This window comes from Gopherus flavomarginatus, chromosome 10 (assembly GCF_025201925.1).
Source record: "Gopherus flavomarginatus isolate rGopFla2 chromosome 10, rGopFla2.mat.asm, whole genome shotgun sequence".
In the NCBI taxonomy this organism is placed as follows: domain Eukaryota; kingdom Metazoa; phylum Chordata; order Testudines; family Testudinidae; genus Gopherus; species Gopherus flavomarginatus.
In genome coordinates, this window is record NC_066626.1 from 48,843,743 (window position 1) to 48,862,031 (window position 18,289).

The 18,289-nt window shown below is 40.1% G+C and overlaps 1 protein-coding gene across 5 annotated transcripts in view; it reads right to left on the reverse strand.

Moving 5' to 3' along the window:
* The window catches only part of SLC4A10 (solute carrier family 4 member 10), a 331,078-nt gene that overhangs the window by 172,726 nt on the left and 140,063 nt on the right, over positions 1-18,289 (reverse strand). For 2 of the 5 annotated variants that reach the window (XM_050969203.1, XM_050969201.1), the window contains exon 1: positions 12,650-12,980. The exons of 2 other annotated variants lie outside the window; for them this stretch is intronic. In XM_050969203.1, the coding sequence (XP_050825160.1) occupies positions 12,650-12,718 (69 nt within the window). In that variant the 5' untranslated portion in view covers positions 12,719-12,980. Of the gene's footprint in view, positions 1-12,649; positions 12,981-18,289 lie in introns of those variants that run through there. One more of the 5 variants, XM_050969206.1, reaches the window with a different exon arrangement.

Below are 18,289 nucleotides of genomic sequence, written 5' to 3' on the forward strand. Positions count from 1 at the left end.
TTTATTCCCATAGCTAGTTTGAGCTCATTTTGTGCCTTTGCCTTTCTAATCTTGCCCCTGCATTCCTGTGTTATTTGCCTATATTCATCCTTTGTAATCTGACCTACTTTCCATTTTTATATGACTCCTTTTTATTTTGTAGGTCATGCAAGATCTTGTGGTGAAGCCAAGGTGGTCTTTTGCCACATTTTCTATCTTTCCTACTCAGCAGAATAGCTTGCTTTTGGGCCCTTAATAGTGTCCCTTTGAAAAACTGCCAACTCTCCTCAGTTGTTATTCCCCTCAGTCTTGATTCCCATGGGACCTTACCTATCAGCTCTCTGAGCTTACCAAAATCCGCCTTCCTGAAATCCATTGTCTCTATTTTGCTGTACTCCCTTCTACCCTTCCTTAGAATTGCAAACTCTATGATTTCATGATCACTTTCACCCAAGCTTCCTTCTACTTTCAAATTCTCAATGAGTTCCTCCCTATTTGTTAAAATCAAGTCTAGAACAGCTTCCCCCAGTAGCTTTTTCAACCTTCTGAAATAAAAAGTTGTCTGCAATGCAGTCCAGGAACTTATTGGATAGTCTGTGCCCCGCGGTGTTATTTTCCCAACATATATCTGGATAGTTGAAGTCCCCCATCATCACCAAATCTTGGGCTTTGGATGATTTTGTTAGTTGTTTAAAAAAAGCCTCATCCACCTGGTTAGGTGGCCTGTAGTAGATTCCTAGCACGACATCACCCTTGTTTTTTACCCCTTTTATCCTAACCCAGAGACTCTCAACACTTCCGTCTCCTATGTCCATCTCCACCTCAGTCCAAGTGTGTACATTTTGAATATATAAGGCAACACCTCCTACCTTTTCCCCCTGTCTATCCTTCCTGAGCAAACTATACCCATCCACACCAACATTCCAATCATGTGTATTATCCCACCAAGTTTCAGTGATGCCAACAATGTCATAGTTGTATTTATTTATTAGCACTTCCAGTTCTTCCTGCTTATTACCCATACTTCTCGCATTTGTATATAGGCATCTAAGATACTGGTTTGATCTTGCCTCCCAGTTTTGCCCTGACCCTCCTTTCTCTCTGCCATTATAGCCCATGTTCCCTCTTGCTTCCGACCCATCTCCCAGGTCTTCATGTTCCCCACTTACCTGTGGGCTTTGCTCACCTGTCCCCGTCGAACCTAGTTTAAAGCCCTCCTCACTAGGTTAGCCAGTCTGTGTGCAAATAGGGTCTTTCCCCTCTTTGAAAGTGAATGCCATCTCTGCCTAGCAGTCCTTCCTCGAATAGCATCCCGTGGTCGAGGAAGCCAAAGCCCTCCTGACGACACCATCTTCGCAGCCAGGCATTCACCTCCATGATGCATCTGTCTCTGCCCGGGCCCCTCCCTTTGACAGGAAGAATCGAAGAGAATACCACCTGCGCTCCAAACTCCTTCACCCGTACTCCCAGAGCCCTGTAGTCACTCTTGATCTGCTCAGCGTCACACCTCGACACGCACGCCCTGTTGCTCCACCTCTCACCACGCCCCTCGAACAACCAGGACTACTACTTTATGGAACCATCAGCACTTGCCTCAGGAAGAGGTTTTAAAGGAGCCATGCTCTCTAAACCCCAGGGGGGGTTACACTAATAAAACTGAATGAAAAATGAAGGGCCTTCCATGTTAAGAATCGTAAATACAGACCTACTATTCAGGTAAAATACACACAAGTAAGACAAGCCACAAAGAAAATCATTTGGCAAGATCAGTAGGAAAATAAGCAAGAACTACTGCTCTTGGGGAAAACAAACATATATATTTATATATGCACACACACATACACGCCTCAGTAAGAGATCTCCAAAAAGAAGAAATCAAATTTGCCCTATCTTATACTCTGCAATCTCACTGAAGTCTATGAGGTTCCAAAGGATGGAAACAGCCAAGGATTTGGCACTACATATGCTTTAAAGTTGCTGCTAACCAAAAGGTGAGGGTAAAACCCTAAGTTAAAAATTATATATAATGAGTCTCTACAGGGAATACAAGAATGGGCACAACTCAAACCTGAGCAAACTCAGAAAATAACTATAAGTAGGAACAGGAAACCAGTTCAGTGAAAATTTAAAAAAACAGTTTGAACCTTTGCCCATCCTTCAAACAGAAGTCACCCCAAACCTTTTATAAGGTTTGAAAAAGTGTGTCTAAAGACTCTCTCAGAATCGCCTCTTCCAACATGACCTTTAAGAACCTGCCCTCTCCAATGGTCCAACACAAACAGTTCCTAATTGAAGTGGCATGGTTTCCTTAGGGGACGGAAGAGGAGAGAAAGAAAATGAAGGAGCATCCCCTCTCCTCCCTTCAGCAATTGGTCTCACTTTCATAAGGCCAGCAAGTGGCTTGCTCCGTCACCCCTGCAGTCTCAGGATTCACTCTAAATAGGCAGGGAAATAGCCATCTACTCCACCTGAATCCATTCAGCTTTCACCAACTAGGCTAGAAGCAAGTGCTATATTTCTATGAAAACTAATAACTCTTCCCCCCCCCACCCCCAATAGTATAAAGATCCCATTTCTAGCCCTGTCCACAATTACCCCACCAGATACTGTTATTCATTTGGCAGTTTTACAGTCCATGATTACGCTCTACCTTATTAATTTCTCATCCATTATTTTTAAGTGACCTGGGAAAGCAAATTCAGTACAGAAGAATTCAAAAACAGGAGAGCTATGAATGAAGTGATCTGACCTCCTCTCCAGATCTGCTACATGTTGTTACATTTGCAGCTTGATTACAGAAGAGACCCATAAACATTTATAATATAGTAAATCAAAAACAGAAAAATGAAAGGAAGATTAAACTAGTGCTTAGTGACTGGAGATATTTGTGAACATAAAAAGAGGTCAGTGAGGGAAACAAAAAAGCCTCTAAGAGATTACAGGGTTAATTTATTTTCAGAAGATGATGTAGACATGGCTAAAAAGGCAAATCAATTTTCTGCTTCAGCTTTTGCAGAGAAGCTTAAAGGTCAACTGCCACAAAGAGAGATATTTCTGGTAAGGTGGAAGACAGACTGGAAGAAATCAGAGCCACAAAAGAAAAGATTAATAAAAAGTTGCAGTAACCATAGTCTAGGTCCTTCTCAGAATCCTTAAGGCTAAAGATGTGGGGAACAGTTAGGCAACCTAGATGAACAGTTCAGTTTTCCCTACTGTGTATTTTTTGCAGATTTTCTATACCTTCCAGAACCGTATGCAATATTCCAGAGGCAACCCTATGAAAGCTTATAATCTCCCCAACACTCTTTTTTGTACGTCTCAGGGTAACATTTTCTAATTCAGGCATTGCATTGCGAGCACACTATCTATTTCATTTGCTGTCTACAATCATTCCTATTTTTTCCTGACTTGTTCCTTCCAGATAGGAAGCCCCTTTTTAAACAGAAGTTTACTTTAAAAAACCCCAATTAGGCAAAGCACTTGGCCCGAAAACAATTCCAGGTTTCAGAGTTTGTTTTCATTCCACTGGGGAATGAAACCAAGATCTTTAGAATTTTTTTTGCAAAAATATATGAGAACAGCAATCACCCACCCATGAATAGCAATAGTCTGGAGATTAGGTCACTCACCTGAGTATCCCACATCTCAGGAAAGTGTTCAACCACTGGACTATTGAGTCAGTCTCTCTTGTTGGAGCCATTCCACGTTGTGTAAATGACTACATATTTATGGGACCAGAGAGAGAAAGACAGACTGACTTTATAACCCAGTGTTCCTCACCTCAAATCAGGCAGTGCAGGACTTGAACCAGAGTCCCAAGTAAGTGCTGTAACCACCAAGCTGTTCTGGGGTGGGCGCCTCTCTTCCTCCTTGGAATTCCATCCCAGACCTAAGAAATCTTCCCAACTACATTTTCATAGAAACCCGTACATTTCCACAAAGCATTTCAGTTTCAATAAAACTGTGTTGTTTCTAAAAAGAAAAATGTTTGGCCAGCCCTGCTTACATCCCAACCCAAAGTCACACAGGAAGTCTGTGACAGCAAGAAATTAAACCCAAGCTTCATAGCTGTCCTAACTACTGGAAATATCCTTCCTCTGAATATCAAGGCCTAAAAAAAATTACAGCTTCTATTATGAGACACAAAAGGTAGGTGAGATAATCTTTTTATTACACCAACTTCTGCTGGTGGAAGGTACAAGGTTTTGAGCTACACAGAGCTCTTCTTCAGCCCTGGGGCAGGAAGAGGAGTCTTCTGAAGAAGAGATCCGTGAAGCTCAAAAACGTGTACCTTCCACCAGTAAAAAAATATTATCTCACCCACCTTGTCTCTCTAATCTCCTGGGATCAACACTGTAACAACAACACTTCAAACAGTTCATATTATGGGCTAATTCATAATGTGGGGCTTAGAACCTGGCCAACTAAGTACATTAAATCTGGAAAAGGTCATGATTCTTGCATTTTTGTTAGTGAAAATAAATGTTAAGGTTTAAAAAATTTATCTGTGAAGAAAATTCAGATCAGAAAATTAAGTATGGAAAGCATGTTACAGTAACCACTGAAAATTAGGGTTCCTAAATGCACAGAAAAATTATGAACAAGTAGTATTGCCTAGTAAATTTCTGTAGTAGAAAAGTTATGAAAAATAGCTTGTGTGAGATTTAGTAGCTGTTTTTTAAATTAAACTACCCGTTATTTCAAAGCATTTTTTACAGAATATAAATTCCAAGGACCCCAATCTACAAAAAGGACTAATGACCCATAAACTTAAATTTTTAAAAAGCTAAGCCAATTTAGTAGGAAGAACTGAACAAAACGTGTAGCAAATTCATGCAAATTATCAAAATTTACACCTTATGATTCCAATACACACACAGCATAAATTACCTGTTTACTGCTGGAGAAATGTCACCAAATCCCCCTGAGTAGCATGAAAGGTCCCAAATGACACAGCAAATGCAGGAGATCCAACAAACGTTGAACAAAAATGTAAAGTAGGCTTGGGTACAGCTAGTGAGATTTGGAGGCTTGTAAAGCTTTAGACATTTTTTGAAAAACTTTTCCCCATTGATCTCCTCACTGTATAGATCAATGCGTACATGAAAAGATTTCTCTGCTTCAAACCTGGGCCACAGTTTCTCACATTCTCTCTCCTCATTCCTCTCTCTCTCTCCTGACAGCCCAATGATAATGAATTTATTAATTTATATTCAGTTTATTGAAGATTTTTATGCAGAGAGAGACAAAAAAACATTAACAATACACACAAGCTAAAGGAACTGATTGGAACCAGTACTTTTCAGAATACCATAATGTTAATACAATTATGCCATTCCTACCAATGAAACATCATCCGTAGGACCCAGTCTTGCAAGTGGAAACCTCACAAGAAGAACCCTGCTGTTGTGTGGAGCCCCAGTGATGGTATTAGTGCGGCCCAGGCTGGTGCAGGGGTTTTCTTGTATGTTCTAATTTGCCTTACACTTTACCTGGTGTCAGTCAATTAGGTGAAGAGTTTAACTGTAACTTAGAGGCTCATATACAAGAGATAGGCTTACAGGCTGAGCATTTTCAGTCTTCATCCATATATAATTCAAAATGGGTCTCATTTCACATCATTCTGGAGGGAAATTTAGACAGGGAACTCCAGCTGGTTGAAACATATGGTGGGAGAGGAATTTTCACTTTTTTTCTTCCATTTTTCAATCAGCTCTAGACCCTCTCCTGGAAAAAATTTTAATGCTTCTAGTCACGAGTGAATCTCTCATCGCTGCTAGGGTCTTGTGATGACTCACTGGACTATCCTACTCCCTATCCTGTCTCCCCTCCTCCTTCTCTCCCACATGATATCCCATTCCTCAGCACAGTAGTTTAGTACAAAGATGCAGCCTACACATTCAAAGTGAGGTTCCAGTGTCAGCGAAAGATATAATCTGTTCTGTCAGAGGCACATACAGACTAAATGTGCTGACTTATACCCAGAACATACACAATAGCAGCAGCCTCAGCCTCAGCCTCAGCCTCTAGGACATATTCAGTTTCCTGTTTTGTCTGCTACAACAGTTAAGACATGGAAGGCTGGAGAATATGCACTGCAGAAATTATTCAGATCGGTGATGCTGCTGTGTCACCGAGATTGTGCATGCTGCAGTCAAGAGAGACCTATCACTCTCACTAGTGCATCCATCAAGACCCAAACATAGTGACATATAACACAATCAAGTGTCTATGTCCTGCAATATGAACATTGCTAATTTAGACATGTCTATACCACATATATCAATGTATTACGAGTACCCATATCAATACAGTATTTTCTTTTAGCATCTTCCATCCCTCCCAGCAACTTGAGGTGCTTTATCAAATTTAAGGTTAGCCTCCAAACAGGTCATACAGGAAATCTGTGGCACAACTGAAATGTACAGAACCAAGTCTTCCTGCTCTTCTGCCTTAACTACATGGGTATCTTTCTCCCATTCATATGATGTACAGCCTGCTTTTGTTCAAGTGACTGGTGAGACATACCCATCCATGGAATTTAGAAGTATTTAACAGATGCTCCGTACTACACTGGGTTTGGCCTGCAGTGAAGACTTCACAGCCTGCTATAGTGTTTATTGTGGTATGTCTGTTACCCTGAGCTAAACATAACCAGCTGCTTGCACAGGAAATATTCAAGGTGCTGTATTCTGTCGCAATAGTGTCTGATGGTGTTAACGCCTTTATGAGTGGTGTTGGTGACCACAAGATGAAAAAGGTAGATACTGCCATGGTACTAATTGTCCCCAGGGCACCATCCATGGAACTGACCCAACTCAGAGGAGTGAATTCTGCATTGATGTCTCCTCACACAGGACTACCTCTCACATGGATGGTGTGAAGATACTAATACCCACATTTGCTAGAGATGAGAGGATTAAGGAGTTAGTAGGAGAGTGTTTCACCTCCTGGAGGACAGAACAGGAATCTGTGCAGTAAGTAATGGTGCTGATGGAGTCCATTATGAAGACAGGTAAAATTGCTAGCCCAGCTCAGTACAATTTATGGTAGGCTGATCTGGACAAGGGGATGGGACAAGCATCTCCTATGGGAATGACGAAGACAAGTGTGCTGCAGAAGGAAGGAAGCTAATAAAGTGAGAGACAGACTCCCTAGTCAGCAAGTTTGCAAGGGGAAGAATACAGTGCTGAACAGCAAGAGAAGTCAGGGGCCAAGCAGTTGCTATGATGATTGAGTAGAGGGTGAACACCTCCCAACAGGATGGGAGCCCAGTGGGGTGGGTCAGGCCCATGCTGGCATGCCTCCAATTCATTCCTAAAGGAGCTTATTCCTTCTAGCTTCAAGTTTTACTGTCTGCAGAACTCGGCCAGCAGTTCCTTTTCACCCTAGTGACGTCCCACCATTGCCAAAAATCTGCACTAAGGAGCATGGCTCTCTGAGGGTAAGAAGCTGCTGCAGTGAAGTGAAAAATGGCAGCCTTTGGGGGGCCAGGGTGAGTGTGAGTGTTGGGGGGGCAGGGTGAGCTGTAATAATACCATACTCTTCTCATACAATCTGCCCATTCCACATGACAGTCATTCCTATGAGCATTTGCCCCACTGCATCAATTAAGTGTTTGACCATATTGGCTCCTTTGTCAATGACAAAGAAGCCAATGTTAAAATACCCATCTTCAAGTTATGTAAACAAGAATAGGTGAAAACCAGGCACTACGTGTTTAAGGATGTGTGCTCTTTCTTGCTGAGAAAAAGGGGAGGAAGGCGACTCTCAGCAAAATTCCAGTTAGGGAACCCTTTCCAGTAGCCACAGCAGACTGGAATACTTGGTTCATCACACTGCCTTTACTTCCAGGTAAGAGTTGTGAACTGGTTGTTTCTGCACCAGAATGCTCACTCCTATAGGCTGTGCTAATCTTGCACGGGCTGGAAGGGGAAGCAAGCAGATTCAACACAGCGAGTTGTGGAGGGATGAGGAGTTAGTAGATGGAGGAAGAGACCACTGTCTCCCTCAAACAGTTCTGCAAACGTTCTGCTCTTCTGTGGCCATCCAGAATTTCCAAGCGTTCATTTATCTCCTGGAACTTGTTCGGTCCAAAAAGCCAAGATAATTTCTACAAAAAAGGGGAGAGTAGGGGAGGGGAATCTGTAGATCTCAGAATTGTAACCCTCTGGAGCAGGGACAGTCTTTTTGTTCTGTGTTTGTACAGCACCTAGCACAATGGAGTCTTGGTCCAGGACTGACATTCCTACGAGTTATAGTATTATAAACAAAATATTAATAGCCAGAAAAATCATAATGATTAATCAAACGCATGCATGGCCTGCGGTTGCAGCAGTCATATTGATGAGTGCTCCTTTCTCCTTAGGATAGCATTCTTTAGTTACTGATGTATGGAACAAGCTCGTTTAAAAAAAGAATGGTCATTATAAATGATGGCCCAAATTCTGCTCTTGGTTACACCTATGTAACTCCATTAACTTCAACTAAACCAAAGTTACACTGGTATATCTGACAGCAGATTTTCACCCTTTACCTTCACAAGCAAATGTGGCTCCTCTATGTTTAACTATTCAAATCATATTACAGAGATCCCAAATCTCAAGCATATATCTACATCTTGCTGCTGTATGTTGTCCCAAAAATGAACTGCTCTTCCTAAATGTACTTCTCTGGCCTGTTGCCTTCTGATTCTCCAAAAAAACAGCTTAACACCTAAACTGCTGGATTGTCTTTGAATGAGAGATAAGGCCACAATCTTGAGCACCTATGATCATTAATAACTCCATGGCACTTTTAAAAAGAGGCAGAATGTCAATCCCAGTGTCCTAGACAAATTCTAGCTCAAGTAATTACAATCGGCCATTCTATTTCCCCTTACAGATTCAGTTGGATGCAGGATTCCCCTTCATTTCATGTCCAAAAATTTTTATTATTTGATTATTACTTTTACAACCTCAGTACCTAGAGCTCCAGCCAAGACTGGACGCCATTGTGCGAGGTGCTGTACAAACACATAGTAAGAAGACAGTCTCTGCCTCAAAGAACTAATAGAAATGTTTTCTTTTTCTGATGAAATAGGATCCAGTTCTATGAAAGGGTATGACCCTGCAGTTCTTACTCAGGCAAAACTCCCATCAAGGCAAAGAATTTTACCTGAGCAAGGAGGATCATAGGAGCAGGTCCAAAACTATAGGTATATCAACAGTTTAAATTACAGTTGTATAAAAGAACAAAGAAGCTTGGGTGATTTGGTCCTTTTGAGAAGGTCTTGAATACACTGAAAAGAACCAAAATACCATGAAACCAATACTTTCAGGAATTTCACAGCAATGCCAAGAAACAGAATGTACTCATTGTGACTAATACATTAAAATACTGAAAATAAATTCTAACAGATTAAACCAGTCTTGTAGCAACTGAAAGGTATAGTTAAATCATTCCAAAACTACTCAAGCTTAAGAGGATGGCAATCTTCCCTATTATTAATAAGAACATAAGCTGGATAAGTAGACTGGGAAACCTATAAATTATAGTCAATATCAGTAAGTAGAATATTGTTTAAAAATATGTTTTTAATTAAAAATGATGTGACAGCCACTTTTACTGAATCAATTCCCTGCACGTGCTGGAATTTTAGATCTCTTCTGTGTTCTCCAGCACACTTTCCAATTGACTGTCATTAAACTCTGGGAAATTGGAATATGCCTTTAATTGAAAAATCCAGACCAAAAGAATCATGAAAATCCCCTTATGCATTTTATATATTTACATTTTTTAAACATAAAACAACATTTTAAATCCTTGCTCATTTAATCCTGTGCTTTGAGGTCAGGAAATACCTACTATTGGTGCCAAAATGGGCTCCGATTACACTGCTCTACAGCCAAAATGCTTCTGAAATAAATGTAGTCCAACTTTACTAATTCTGGGTCACTGAGAACAAAAATGATGCTTAAAATTGTTGATTGGCTCTAGTTTTCAAGATATGCTATTGGGTCAGTATATACGACCCTTGACTTGGGAATGGCGGAGGATAAGTGAGTTATAAAGGGAAGGGATCTCAATTTAAACCAGAAATGACTAAAATACATCTTTGACTGAATCTATGAATAAATCTATGACCGGGTTTGGACAGTACTTGCTTTTTAGGCAAAACAATGAATGATGCAATCTGAAGCTGGTATTGCATCCTGTTATTCCTAGAAGTCATGGATGATGCAATCATAACGAAGCTTACATCACTCTGCTGAACAAATTGCCCTATATCAGCTCTAGAAATCATACAGTGTCGTGCTCTCTTATTTGTCAGTGTTTGATTTTGCAAAGGGACACATTTCTGTTTAGCCAAAGTGAGCAGAGATGCCTCATACTTGTGTGAACAGTGCAGATAACTTTTGTTATGTTTGTGGTGAAGTGACTTTTGCACCACAAAAGCGCAGTATAACCACTATGGTTAAGAAAGCCTATCACCTTTCTTTTGGCTGCAAAATTGGAGATCAGGACAAGAGGTGGGCCCCACACATATGCTGCAACACTTGTGCAACAAATCTTCGCCAGTGGTTGAACAGGAAAAGGAAATCTATGCCTTTTGCAGTGCCAATGATTTAGAGAGAGCCAACAGATCATACCAGCAATTGTTACTTCTGCATGGTGCCTCCAGTTGGGAAAGGTGTGTCAAAGAAGAAAAAGTGGACTGTGCATTATCCAAACATTCCATCAGCTATACGCCCAGTACCCCACGGAGAAGGACTTCCGGTCCCTGATGCACCAGAATCATTCTCACTTGAGTCACACGAGGAAGAGGAAGAGGATGAAACTTCTGGTCCTGAACCATCAATGTCACAGGACCAACATTTTCTCCCATCCTCCTCCTCTGAACCACACCTCATAACACAAGGCGAACTGAATGACCTTGTCAGGGATTTGGAACTCCCCAAGAGTAAGGCAGAGCTGTTGGGCTCCAGACTACAGCAGTGGAATCTCCTGGCAGGCTATCAGGGCAAATGGAGCCCATCAATGCTTGCAGACTATTGCTGGACAGTGACGAGATGCTCCATTTAATGAATACAAGAGACAAGCCAAGATGCGCCGAGTAGACACTGAATAGGACTAAACTATGTACATAACAGTTTTTTGCCTTTTGTTTCATAATCAATTTTATTTATATAACCCTTTTGCTGATTTTTAAAGTGTTACATAAACAGGACAGGTGAAATATTATCATGTAAAGCAACCATAAACACATGAAAAGACCTAGGTTTACAATTTATGATTAAAACTCTACTATCTACACAATATACATAGACATAAAATGTAAAAACCTAAATATCTTAGAAACAGCAGCCAATCAGTTGTTTTAATTGTATATTTGAATTCAGCACATCAAAATACATAATAAATATCACATTTTATCTCTGAAGCAGACGACTTCTCAAAAATTGTAGACCAGTGTTCTTTGTGAAAACTGTCATGTGCAGAGAGTAAAGCAGGTAACAGGAAGCATTTCATGTTACCTTCAACCCTGAGTGTAGCTTTTAAAACATATAACCAAATGGAAATCTTCCGGGGGAAAAAAAACTAGAATCTGCTAAAATGGGGCTAAATATCATTTGTAAAAATCTCTCATAATTTCAAATATAATCTCCTTAAACCGTACACAGGATGCCCAAAATCAAACTCCTTCCCAAGTCTCTTATCCACCATTTGTAAGGAACACAGCTAAGCTGATTACAGTATTTTCAAATTCATTTTGTGTCCAGCACATAAAATTAGGCTATTATTGCTGCATTAAAAATCTTACATAAAATACCATCCCAGTTGCTTTCATTTCTACAGTTAGGCTTTATTACCTGACTCCACAGTACATTAATAAACCCCATAACAACACCCTTTCAATAAGGTTGACGATGATTAAAATATAAAATGCTATAGCATATTAAAATATATTTAATTACATTTTGGGAAATTCTAAATATTTAAATTATTAATCACCTCTGTTTTTCAGGCTATTAGTATAATTATTAGTCACCAACACTAATAAATTAAAAGTCAGAGGTAGCTTGCCAAACTTTTGCTTTCATTTTCAATTAGCTTCTATTCTTAAAACTGACCAGAAATAGCGCAAAAACCTGCTAGTGCAACATAAAGCAAAGATCTCTTCTTGCAGAATAACTCAGACTCGTTACACAATGTAATAAACTGTTTTAAATAACCTGCCAGGGAAGGTAAAACAACTGCTTTACAATGTGCTTTCATAAGAGTGATGTACAATATTAGTTAACAATTAGGTGTAAAGGTGCTGTGTAACGATAATGCAACATAAAATGCAATACCATCCTCTCGTTCTGTGTTATTTTACATCATATTAAAAGCTATAACCTCAAAATCTATTACCATGTTTGAACTGGAAAAAAATATATACGTATTAAAATTTATATTTAAAATATAATCAGTACTCTTATGCTAGTCCACTGGCAATTAACTGCATGTTAAATTTCCAAAAAATATTTGGTTTGCTTATGTATTAGGTAAACAGTCTATCTTCTAAATCCTGTAGAAAATCCAACAATAAACAGTAACACAAACTAATATAGCCTACCACTGAAAAACAAACACTATACTAGAAATTAATACTGTATAAATCATGAGGTCAAACCTGATGACTTACAGATTGGAATGGCTCACCGGTTCCAAGCTGCATGACCTTCCTATTTCCAGAAACCCTCAAATATTCCATTTCCTTTCTTATAAAAGAACATCACATAGCCATCTCTCTGTCAGCATCTTGTAGCCTCGTGAAGAAAGCATCAACAGCCGATCTATCCATCAATAACTGCTGAAGTCATTGCCATCAAGAAATCGGATCTTAAATATAGTTTCCTCTGTGTGATCAAAGGCATCCAGTATTCAAGGGGACTGATACAGCTATATCACTGATGCTTTAATGCTATCTGAAAACAGTAAGCTTACTGCGTAAAGCAATCCTGCATCATCCAAACAGAGCAAGCCACATCCTTCACCTCTTCATTTGCATTACTATAAAAACTAGAGTGTCGTTATGGATTTTGTTTTTATATCTGGTCAGCTAAAGGAGACTGATATTACGCAACCCAGTTTGCATTAGCAAACAGCAAATGTGACATATCCTGGTTATGACATTTTATTTGCATGACCACTTCTCAACAAGCAATATTCCTATCCAGAAGAAGCATCAAAATGTGATCCAAGGGAAAATTACAAGAAAGATCATAAACAATTCCAAAGCAGCAAAGCATTTAAATACCTCTATGGCACTTAAACAGCTTTTTTATATAAATTTATAAATCTCAGTCCTTATTAAAGAAAAATATTGCTTGTGTAAATAATTTGTGTGTTTCTTTTCAAGAATTTGTATGCTCACTGCATTGTTCCATGTTAACAGCCCTGAAAACAGCATACCTTGAGAACATGTCAGTATTAGGACAGCAAAAATGTGTTTTGATACCAGACAAAACAATCATGTACCTGGATTTGTTTAGTTCCTATAGACCTTTCAAGACAGCAAGACTTACAATGCCCTTTCAGTAATTTTAAAAAAATTAATTAACAACACACAATAGTATTTTAACTATATATTATAATACAGGTATTTTAGTTATTTCATACCAGTGCACAGCAGGACAGTTATAAAACAATTACTGCTAGATTAGCATTAAGACAGATACAGAGCTAGAACAATGAGACATGGACAAAATGTCATTTCTCAGAATTAAGACTGTCGACTAATCGCAGTTAACTCGTGCCATTAATTAATCGCGATTAATCGCACTGTTAAGCAATAGAATATCAATTGAAATTTATTAAATATTTTGGATGTTTTTCTACATTTTAAAATATATTGATTTCTATTACAACACAGAATACAGAAGTGTACAGTTCTCACTTTATATTATTGTTTTTATTACAAATATTTGCACTGGAAAAATGATAAACAAAAGTAATACTATTTTTCAATTCACCTCATACAAGTATTGTAGTGCAATCTCTTTATCATGAAAGTGTAACTTACAAGTGTAGATTTTTTTTGTTACATACACGCACTTAAAAACAAAACAATGTAAAACTTTAGAGCAGGGGTAGGCAAACTTTTTGGCCCAAGAGCCACACTGGGGTTGCGAAACAGTGTAGAGGGTCAGGTAGGGAGGGCTGTGCCTCCCCGAACAGCCTGGCCTCTGCCCCTTATCCACTCTCTCCCACTTCCCGCCCCAGACTGCCCCCCTCAGAACCCACCATCCATCCAACCCCCCTGCTCCTTTTCCCTTGACACCTCTCCCACAACCCCACCCCCTATCCCCCCCTGCTCACTGTCTCCTCATCACCACCACCCCCAGAACCTCTGCCCCATCCCTACTTCCCACCCCCTTACAGTGCTGCTCAGAGCAGCAAGACAGGATTATTGGAAAGCCTGGGAGATGGGCGGACGCACGCCGTGCTGTCTGCAGTGGCATGGCTGCAGGGGAGGGACAGCATGGGAGAGGCCAGGGGCTAGCTTCCCCGGCTAGGAACTCAAGGGCCATGCGGGACAGTCCCGCGGGCCATACTTCGCCCACCTCTGCTTTAGAGCCTACAAGTCCACTCAAGTCCTACAAGTCCTACTTCTTGTTCAGCCAATTGCTAAGACAAACAAGTTTGTCTACATCTACAGGAGATACTGCTAACTGCTTCTTATTTACAATGTCACCTGAAAGTGAGAACAGGCATTCGCAGGGCACTTTTGTAGCTGATATTGCAAGACATTTACGTGCCAGATGCGCTAAAGATTCATATGTCCCTTCATTCCAGAGGACATGCTGCCATGCTGATGATGCTTATTAAAAAAAGGTGTTAATTAAATTTGTGACTCAACTCCTAGGGGGAGAATTGTATGTCTCCTGTTCCATTTTACACACATTCTCCCATGTATTTCATGTTATCGCAGTCTCGGATGATGACCCAGCACAAGTTCATTTTAAGAATACTTTCACAGCAGCTTTGACAAAAAGCAAAGAAGGTACCAATGTGAGATTTCTAAGGATCAATACAGTACTCAACCCAAGGTTTAAGAATCTGAAGTGCCTTCAAAAATCTGAGATGGGCAAGGTGTAGAGAATGTTTTCAGAAGTCTTAAGAGAGCAACATTCCGATGCAGAAACTACAGAACCCGAACCACCAAAAAAGAAAATCAACCTTCTGCTGGTGGCATCTGATTAAGATGATGAAAATGAATGTGTGTCGGTCCACTCTGCTTTGGATCATAATCAAGAAGAACCCATCATCTGCATTGACGCATGTCCTCTGAATGGTGGTTGAAGCATGAAGGGACATATGAATCATTAGCACATCTGGCATGTAAACATCTTGCAACACCAGCTACAATAGTGCCATGAGAAAGCCTGTTCTCACTGTCAGGTGACATTGTAAACAAGACATGGACAGCATTATCTCCTGCAAATGTAACCAAACTTATTTGTCTGAGTGATTGGCTGAAGTATGACTGAGTGGACTTGTAGGATGTAAAGTTTTACATTATTTTATTTTTGAATGCAGTTATTTTTGGACATAATTCTACATTTGTAAGTTCAACTTTCATTATAAAGAGATTGCACTACAGTACTTGTATTAGGTTGTAATAAAAAATAAATATAAAATGAGAACTGCACACTTTGTATTTTGTGTTCTCATTGAAATCAATATATTTGAAAAGGTAGAAAACATCCAAAAATATTTAAATAAATGGTATTTTATTATTGTTTAACAGTGCAATTAATCATGACTAATTCTTTTAATCATGCAATTAATCACAATTTTTAATCGCTTGACAGCTCTTCTCCGAATTAAAGAGAACATATAGAGCTGACAAATTGTGAAGTTATTATTTCTTAGCCCGTTCCTGAATTCTAAAGCCATAGAATAATTTAAGTTATTAATGGCATTTGAAAACTACTATTAGTTCATGTCATTCATCTGCCTGAAAATACAAGACTATTTCCTTAGAACATTTTCTAAACATACTGCTATTGGCTACATTTTACCAAGTTTTAAATTAACACAGCTTGGCTAAATTCATCCAGGATGTAATTCCATTGAATCAAGCAGCTTGCATGCCATTGGGTGGAATTTAGCTTCCCATCTTTACCATTGAATAGTAAGAACCCATCTACTTCTGGCTGAAGTTTCTAAATGAAGTCACCTAAATCCATTCTACTCCATTGCTTTAACAGTGTTTCTATACAGTTACAGTAATTGCTTTTAGCAACTTCCAGTTAATCAGCTTTGGCATGAAGTATTCATATTATGACTGACAACAGCAAAATGGTATCTTCCATGAATACCTTCACGTTTACCTTTAAGGACGGGAGGGGTTTTTTGTTCTAAATGTTAACTGTTTTATAGCATACACTGGGCCAGACCCTGGGCTGCATTAAGGCAGTTCTGTACCACTCCCCTAGAATAAAGTAGTGCTAAAGGTAGCATAACTGGTCACAGAAAAATCATATAGGGATCTTTATGAGACTCACTATTGCAGCTCCTATGCTTTGTGAAGATGGTGCAGTGGGCATGGCTATCGAAGGGGCTTATCTGATAAGGCCCTAAGTCCTGAGATCACCAGCTGCTGTAACAGCCAGTGGCAACTGGTGCAAAAACTGGTGCATTCTCAAAACTACAATAACCGCACGAGGAAATAAGGAAACAGATCAACAGAGCCAGACGTGTACCCAGAAGCCTCCTACTGCAAGACAAACCCAAGAAAGAAACCAACAGGGCTCCACTGGCCATCACATACAGCCCCCAGCTAAAACCCCTCCAACGCATCATCAAGGATCTACAACCCATCCTGGACAATGATCCCACACTTTCACAGGCCTGGGGTGGCAGGCCAGTCCTTGCCCACAGACAACCTGCCAACCTGAAACATATTCTCACCAGTAACTGCACACCGCACCATAATAACTCTGGCTCAGGAACCAATCCATGCAACAAACCTCGATGCCAACTCTGCCCACATATCTACATCAGCGACACCATCACAGGACCTAACCAGATCAGCCACACCATCACTGGTTCATTCACCTGCACATCCACCAATGTAATATACGCCATCATATGCCAGCAATGCCCCTCTGCTATGTACATCGGCCAAACTGGACAGTCTCTACGGAAAAGGATAAATGGACACAAATCAGACATTAGGAATGGCAATATACAAAAACCTGTAGGAGAGCACTTCAACCTCCCTGGCCACACTATAGCAGACCTTAAGGTGGTCATCCTGCAGCAAAAAAACTTCAGGACCAGACTTCAAAGAGAAACTGCTGAGCTTCAGTTCATCTGCAAATTTGACACCATCAGCTCAGGATTGAACAAAGACTGTGAATGGCTTGCCAACTACAGAACCAGTTTCTCCTCTCTTGGTTTTCACACCTCAACTACTAGAACAAGGCCTCATCCTCCCTGATTGAACTGACCTCGTTATCTCTAGCTTGCTTGCTAGCATATATATACCTGCCCCTGGATATTTCCACCACATGCATCTGAAGAAGTGGGTATTCACCCACGAAAGCTCATGCTCCAAAACGTCTGTTAGTCTATAAGGTGCCACAGGATTCTTTGCTGCTGGTGCAACTTAGAGCAGTCTCAAGGCTGCTCTAAACTGCACTAGGGGACCAGATCAGGCCAAGATTGGTGATATGCAAAGTGGCTTAAAACAATACCACCTCTTCCTCAACTGTCACTGTCACTGGGTATGTCTGCACTGCAATTAAAAACTCATGGCTGGCCCATGCCAGCTGACTTGGGTTTGTTGGGCTAGGACTAAAGGGCCATTTAATTGGGATGTAGACATTAAGGCTTCAGCTGGAGCTTGGGCTCTAGGAATCTGCGAGGAAGGAGAGTTCCAGAGCCCAGCCTGGAGCCCAAACCCAAATGTCTACACTTCAGTTAAACAGATCCTTAGCCCAAGCCCCAAGAGCCGAAGTCACATGGCACAGGTTAGCCATGGTGTCTAACTGCAGTGTAGACGTACCCATAGAGCCTTGCCAAGTGTCCCTTGGCTTCAGCTCAGTTTCTGATCCTATGTATATAGTGTTAAAAACACTATTTAAATTCTTAGTAATGTTATGTTTGAGCTTTGAAGGACCTAATGTTATTATATTAAAATATAAACGCCTTTAAGAATATACATACAAGACATCCTCTGGGATGCTGCAAAGGATTTTCTCCATTAAGAAAGGCAATTATTTTTTCACACTTCTTTTATTCTTCAAGAAAGGTAAATTTAGAGACCTAAAAA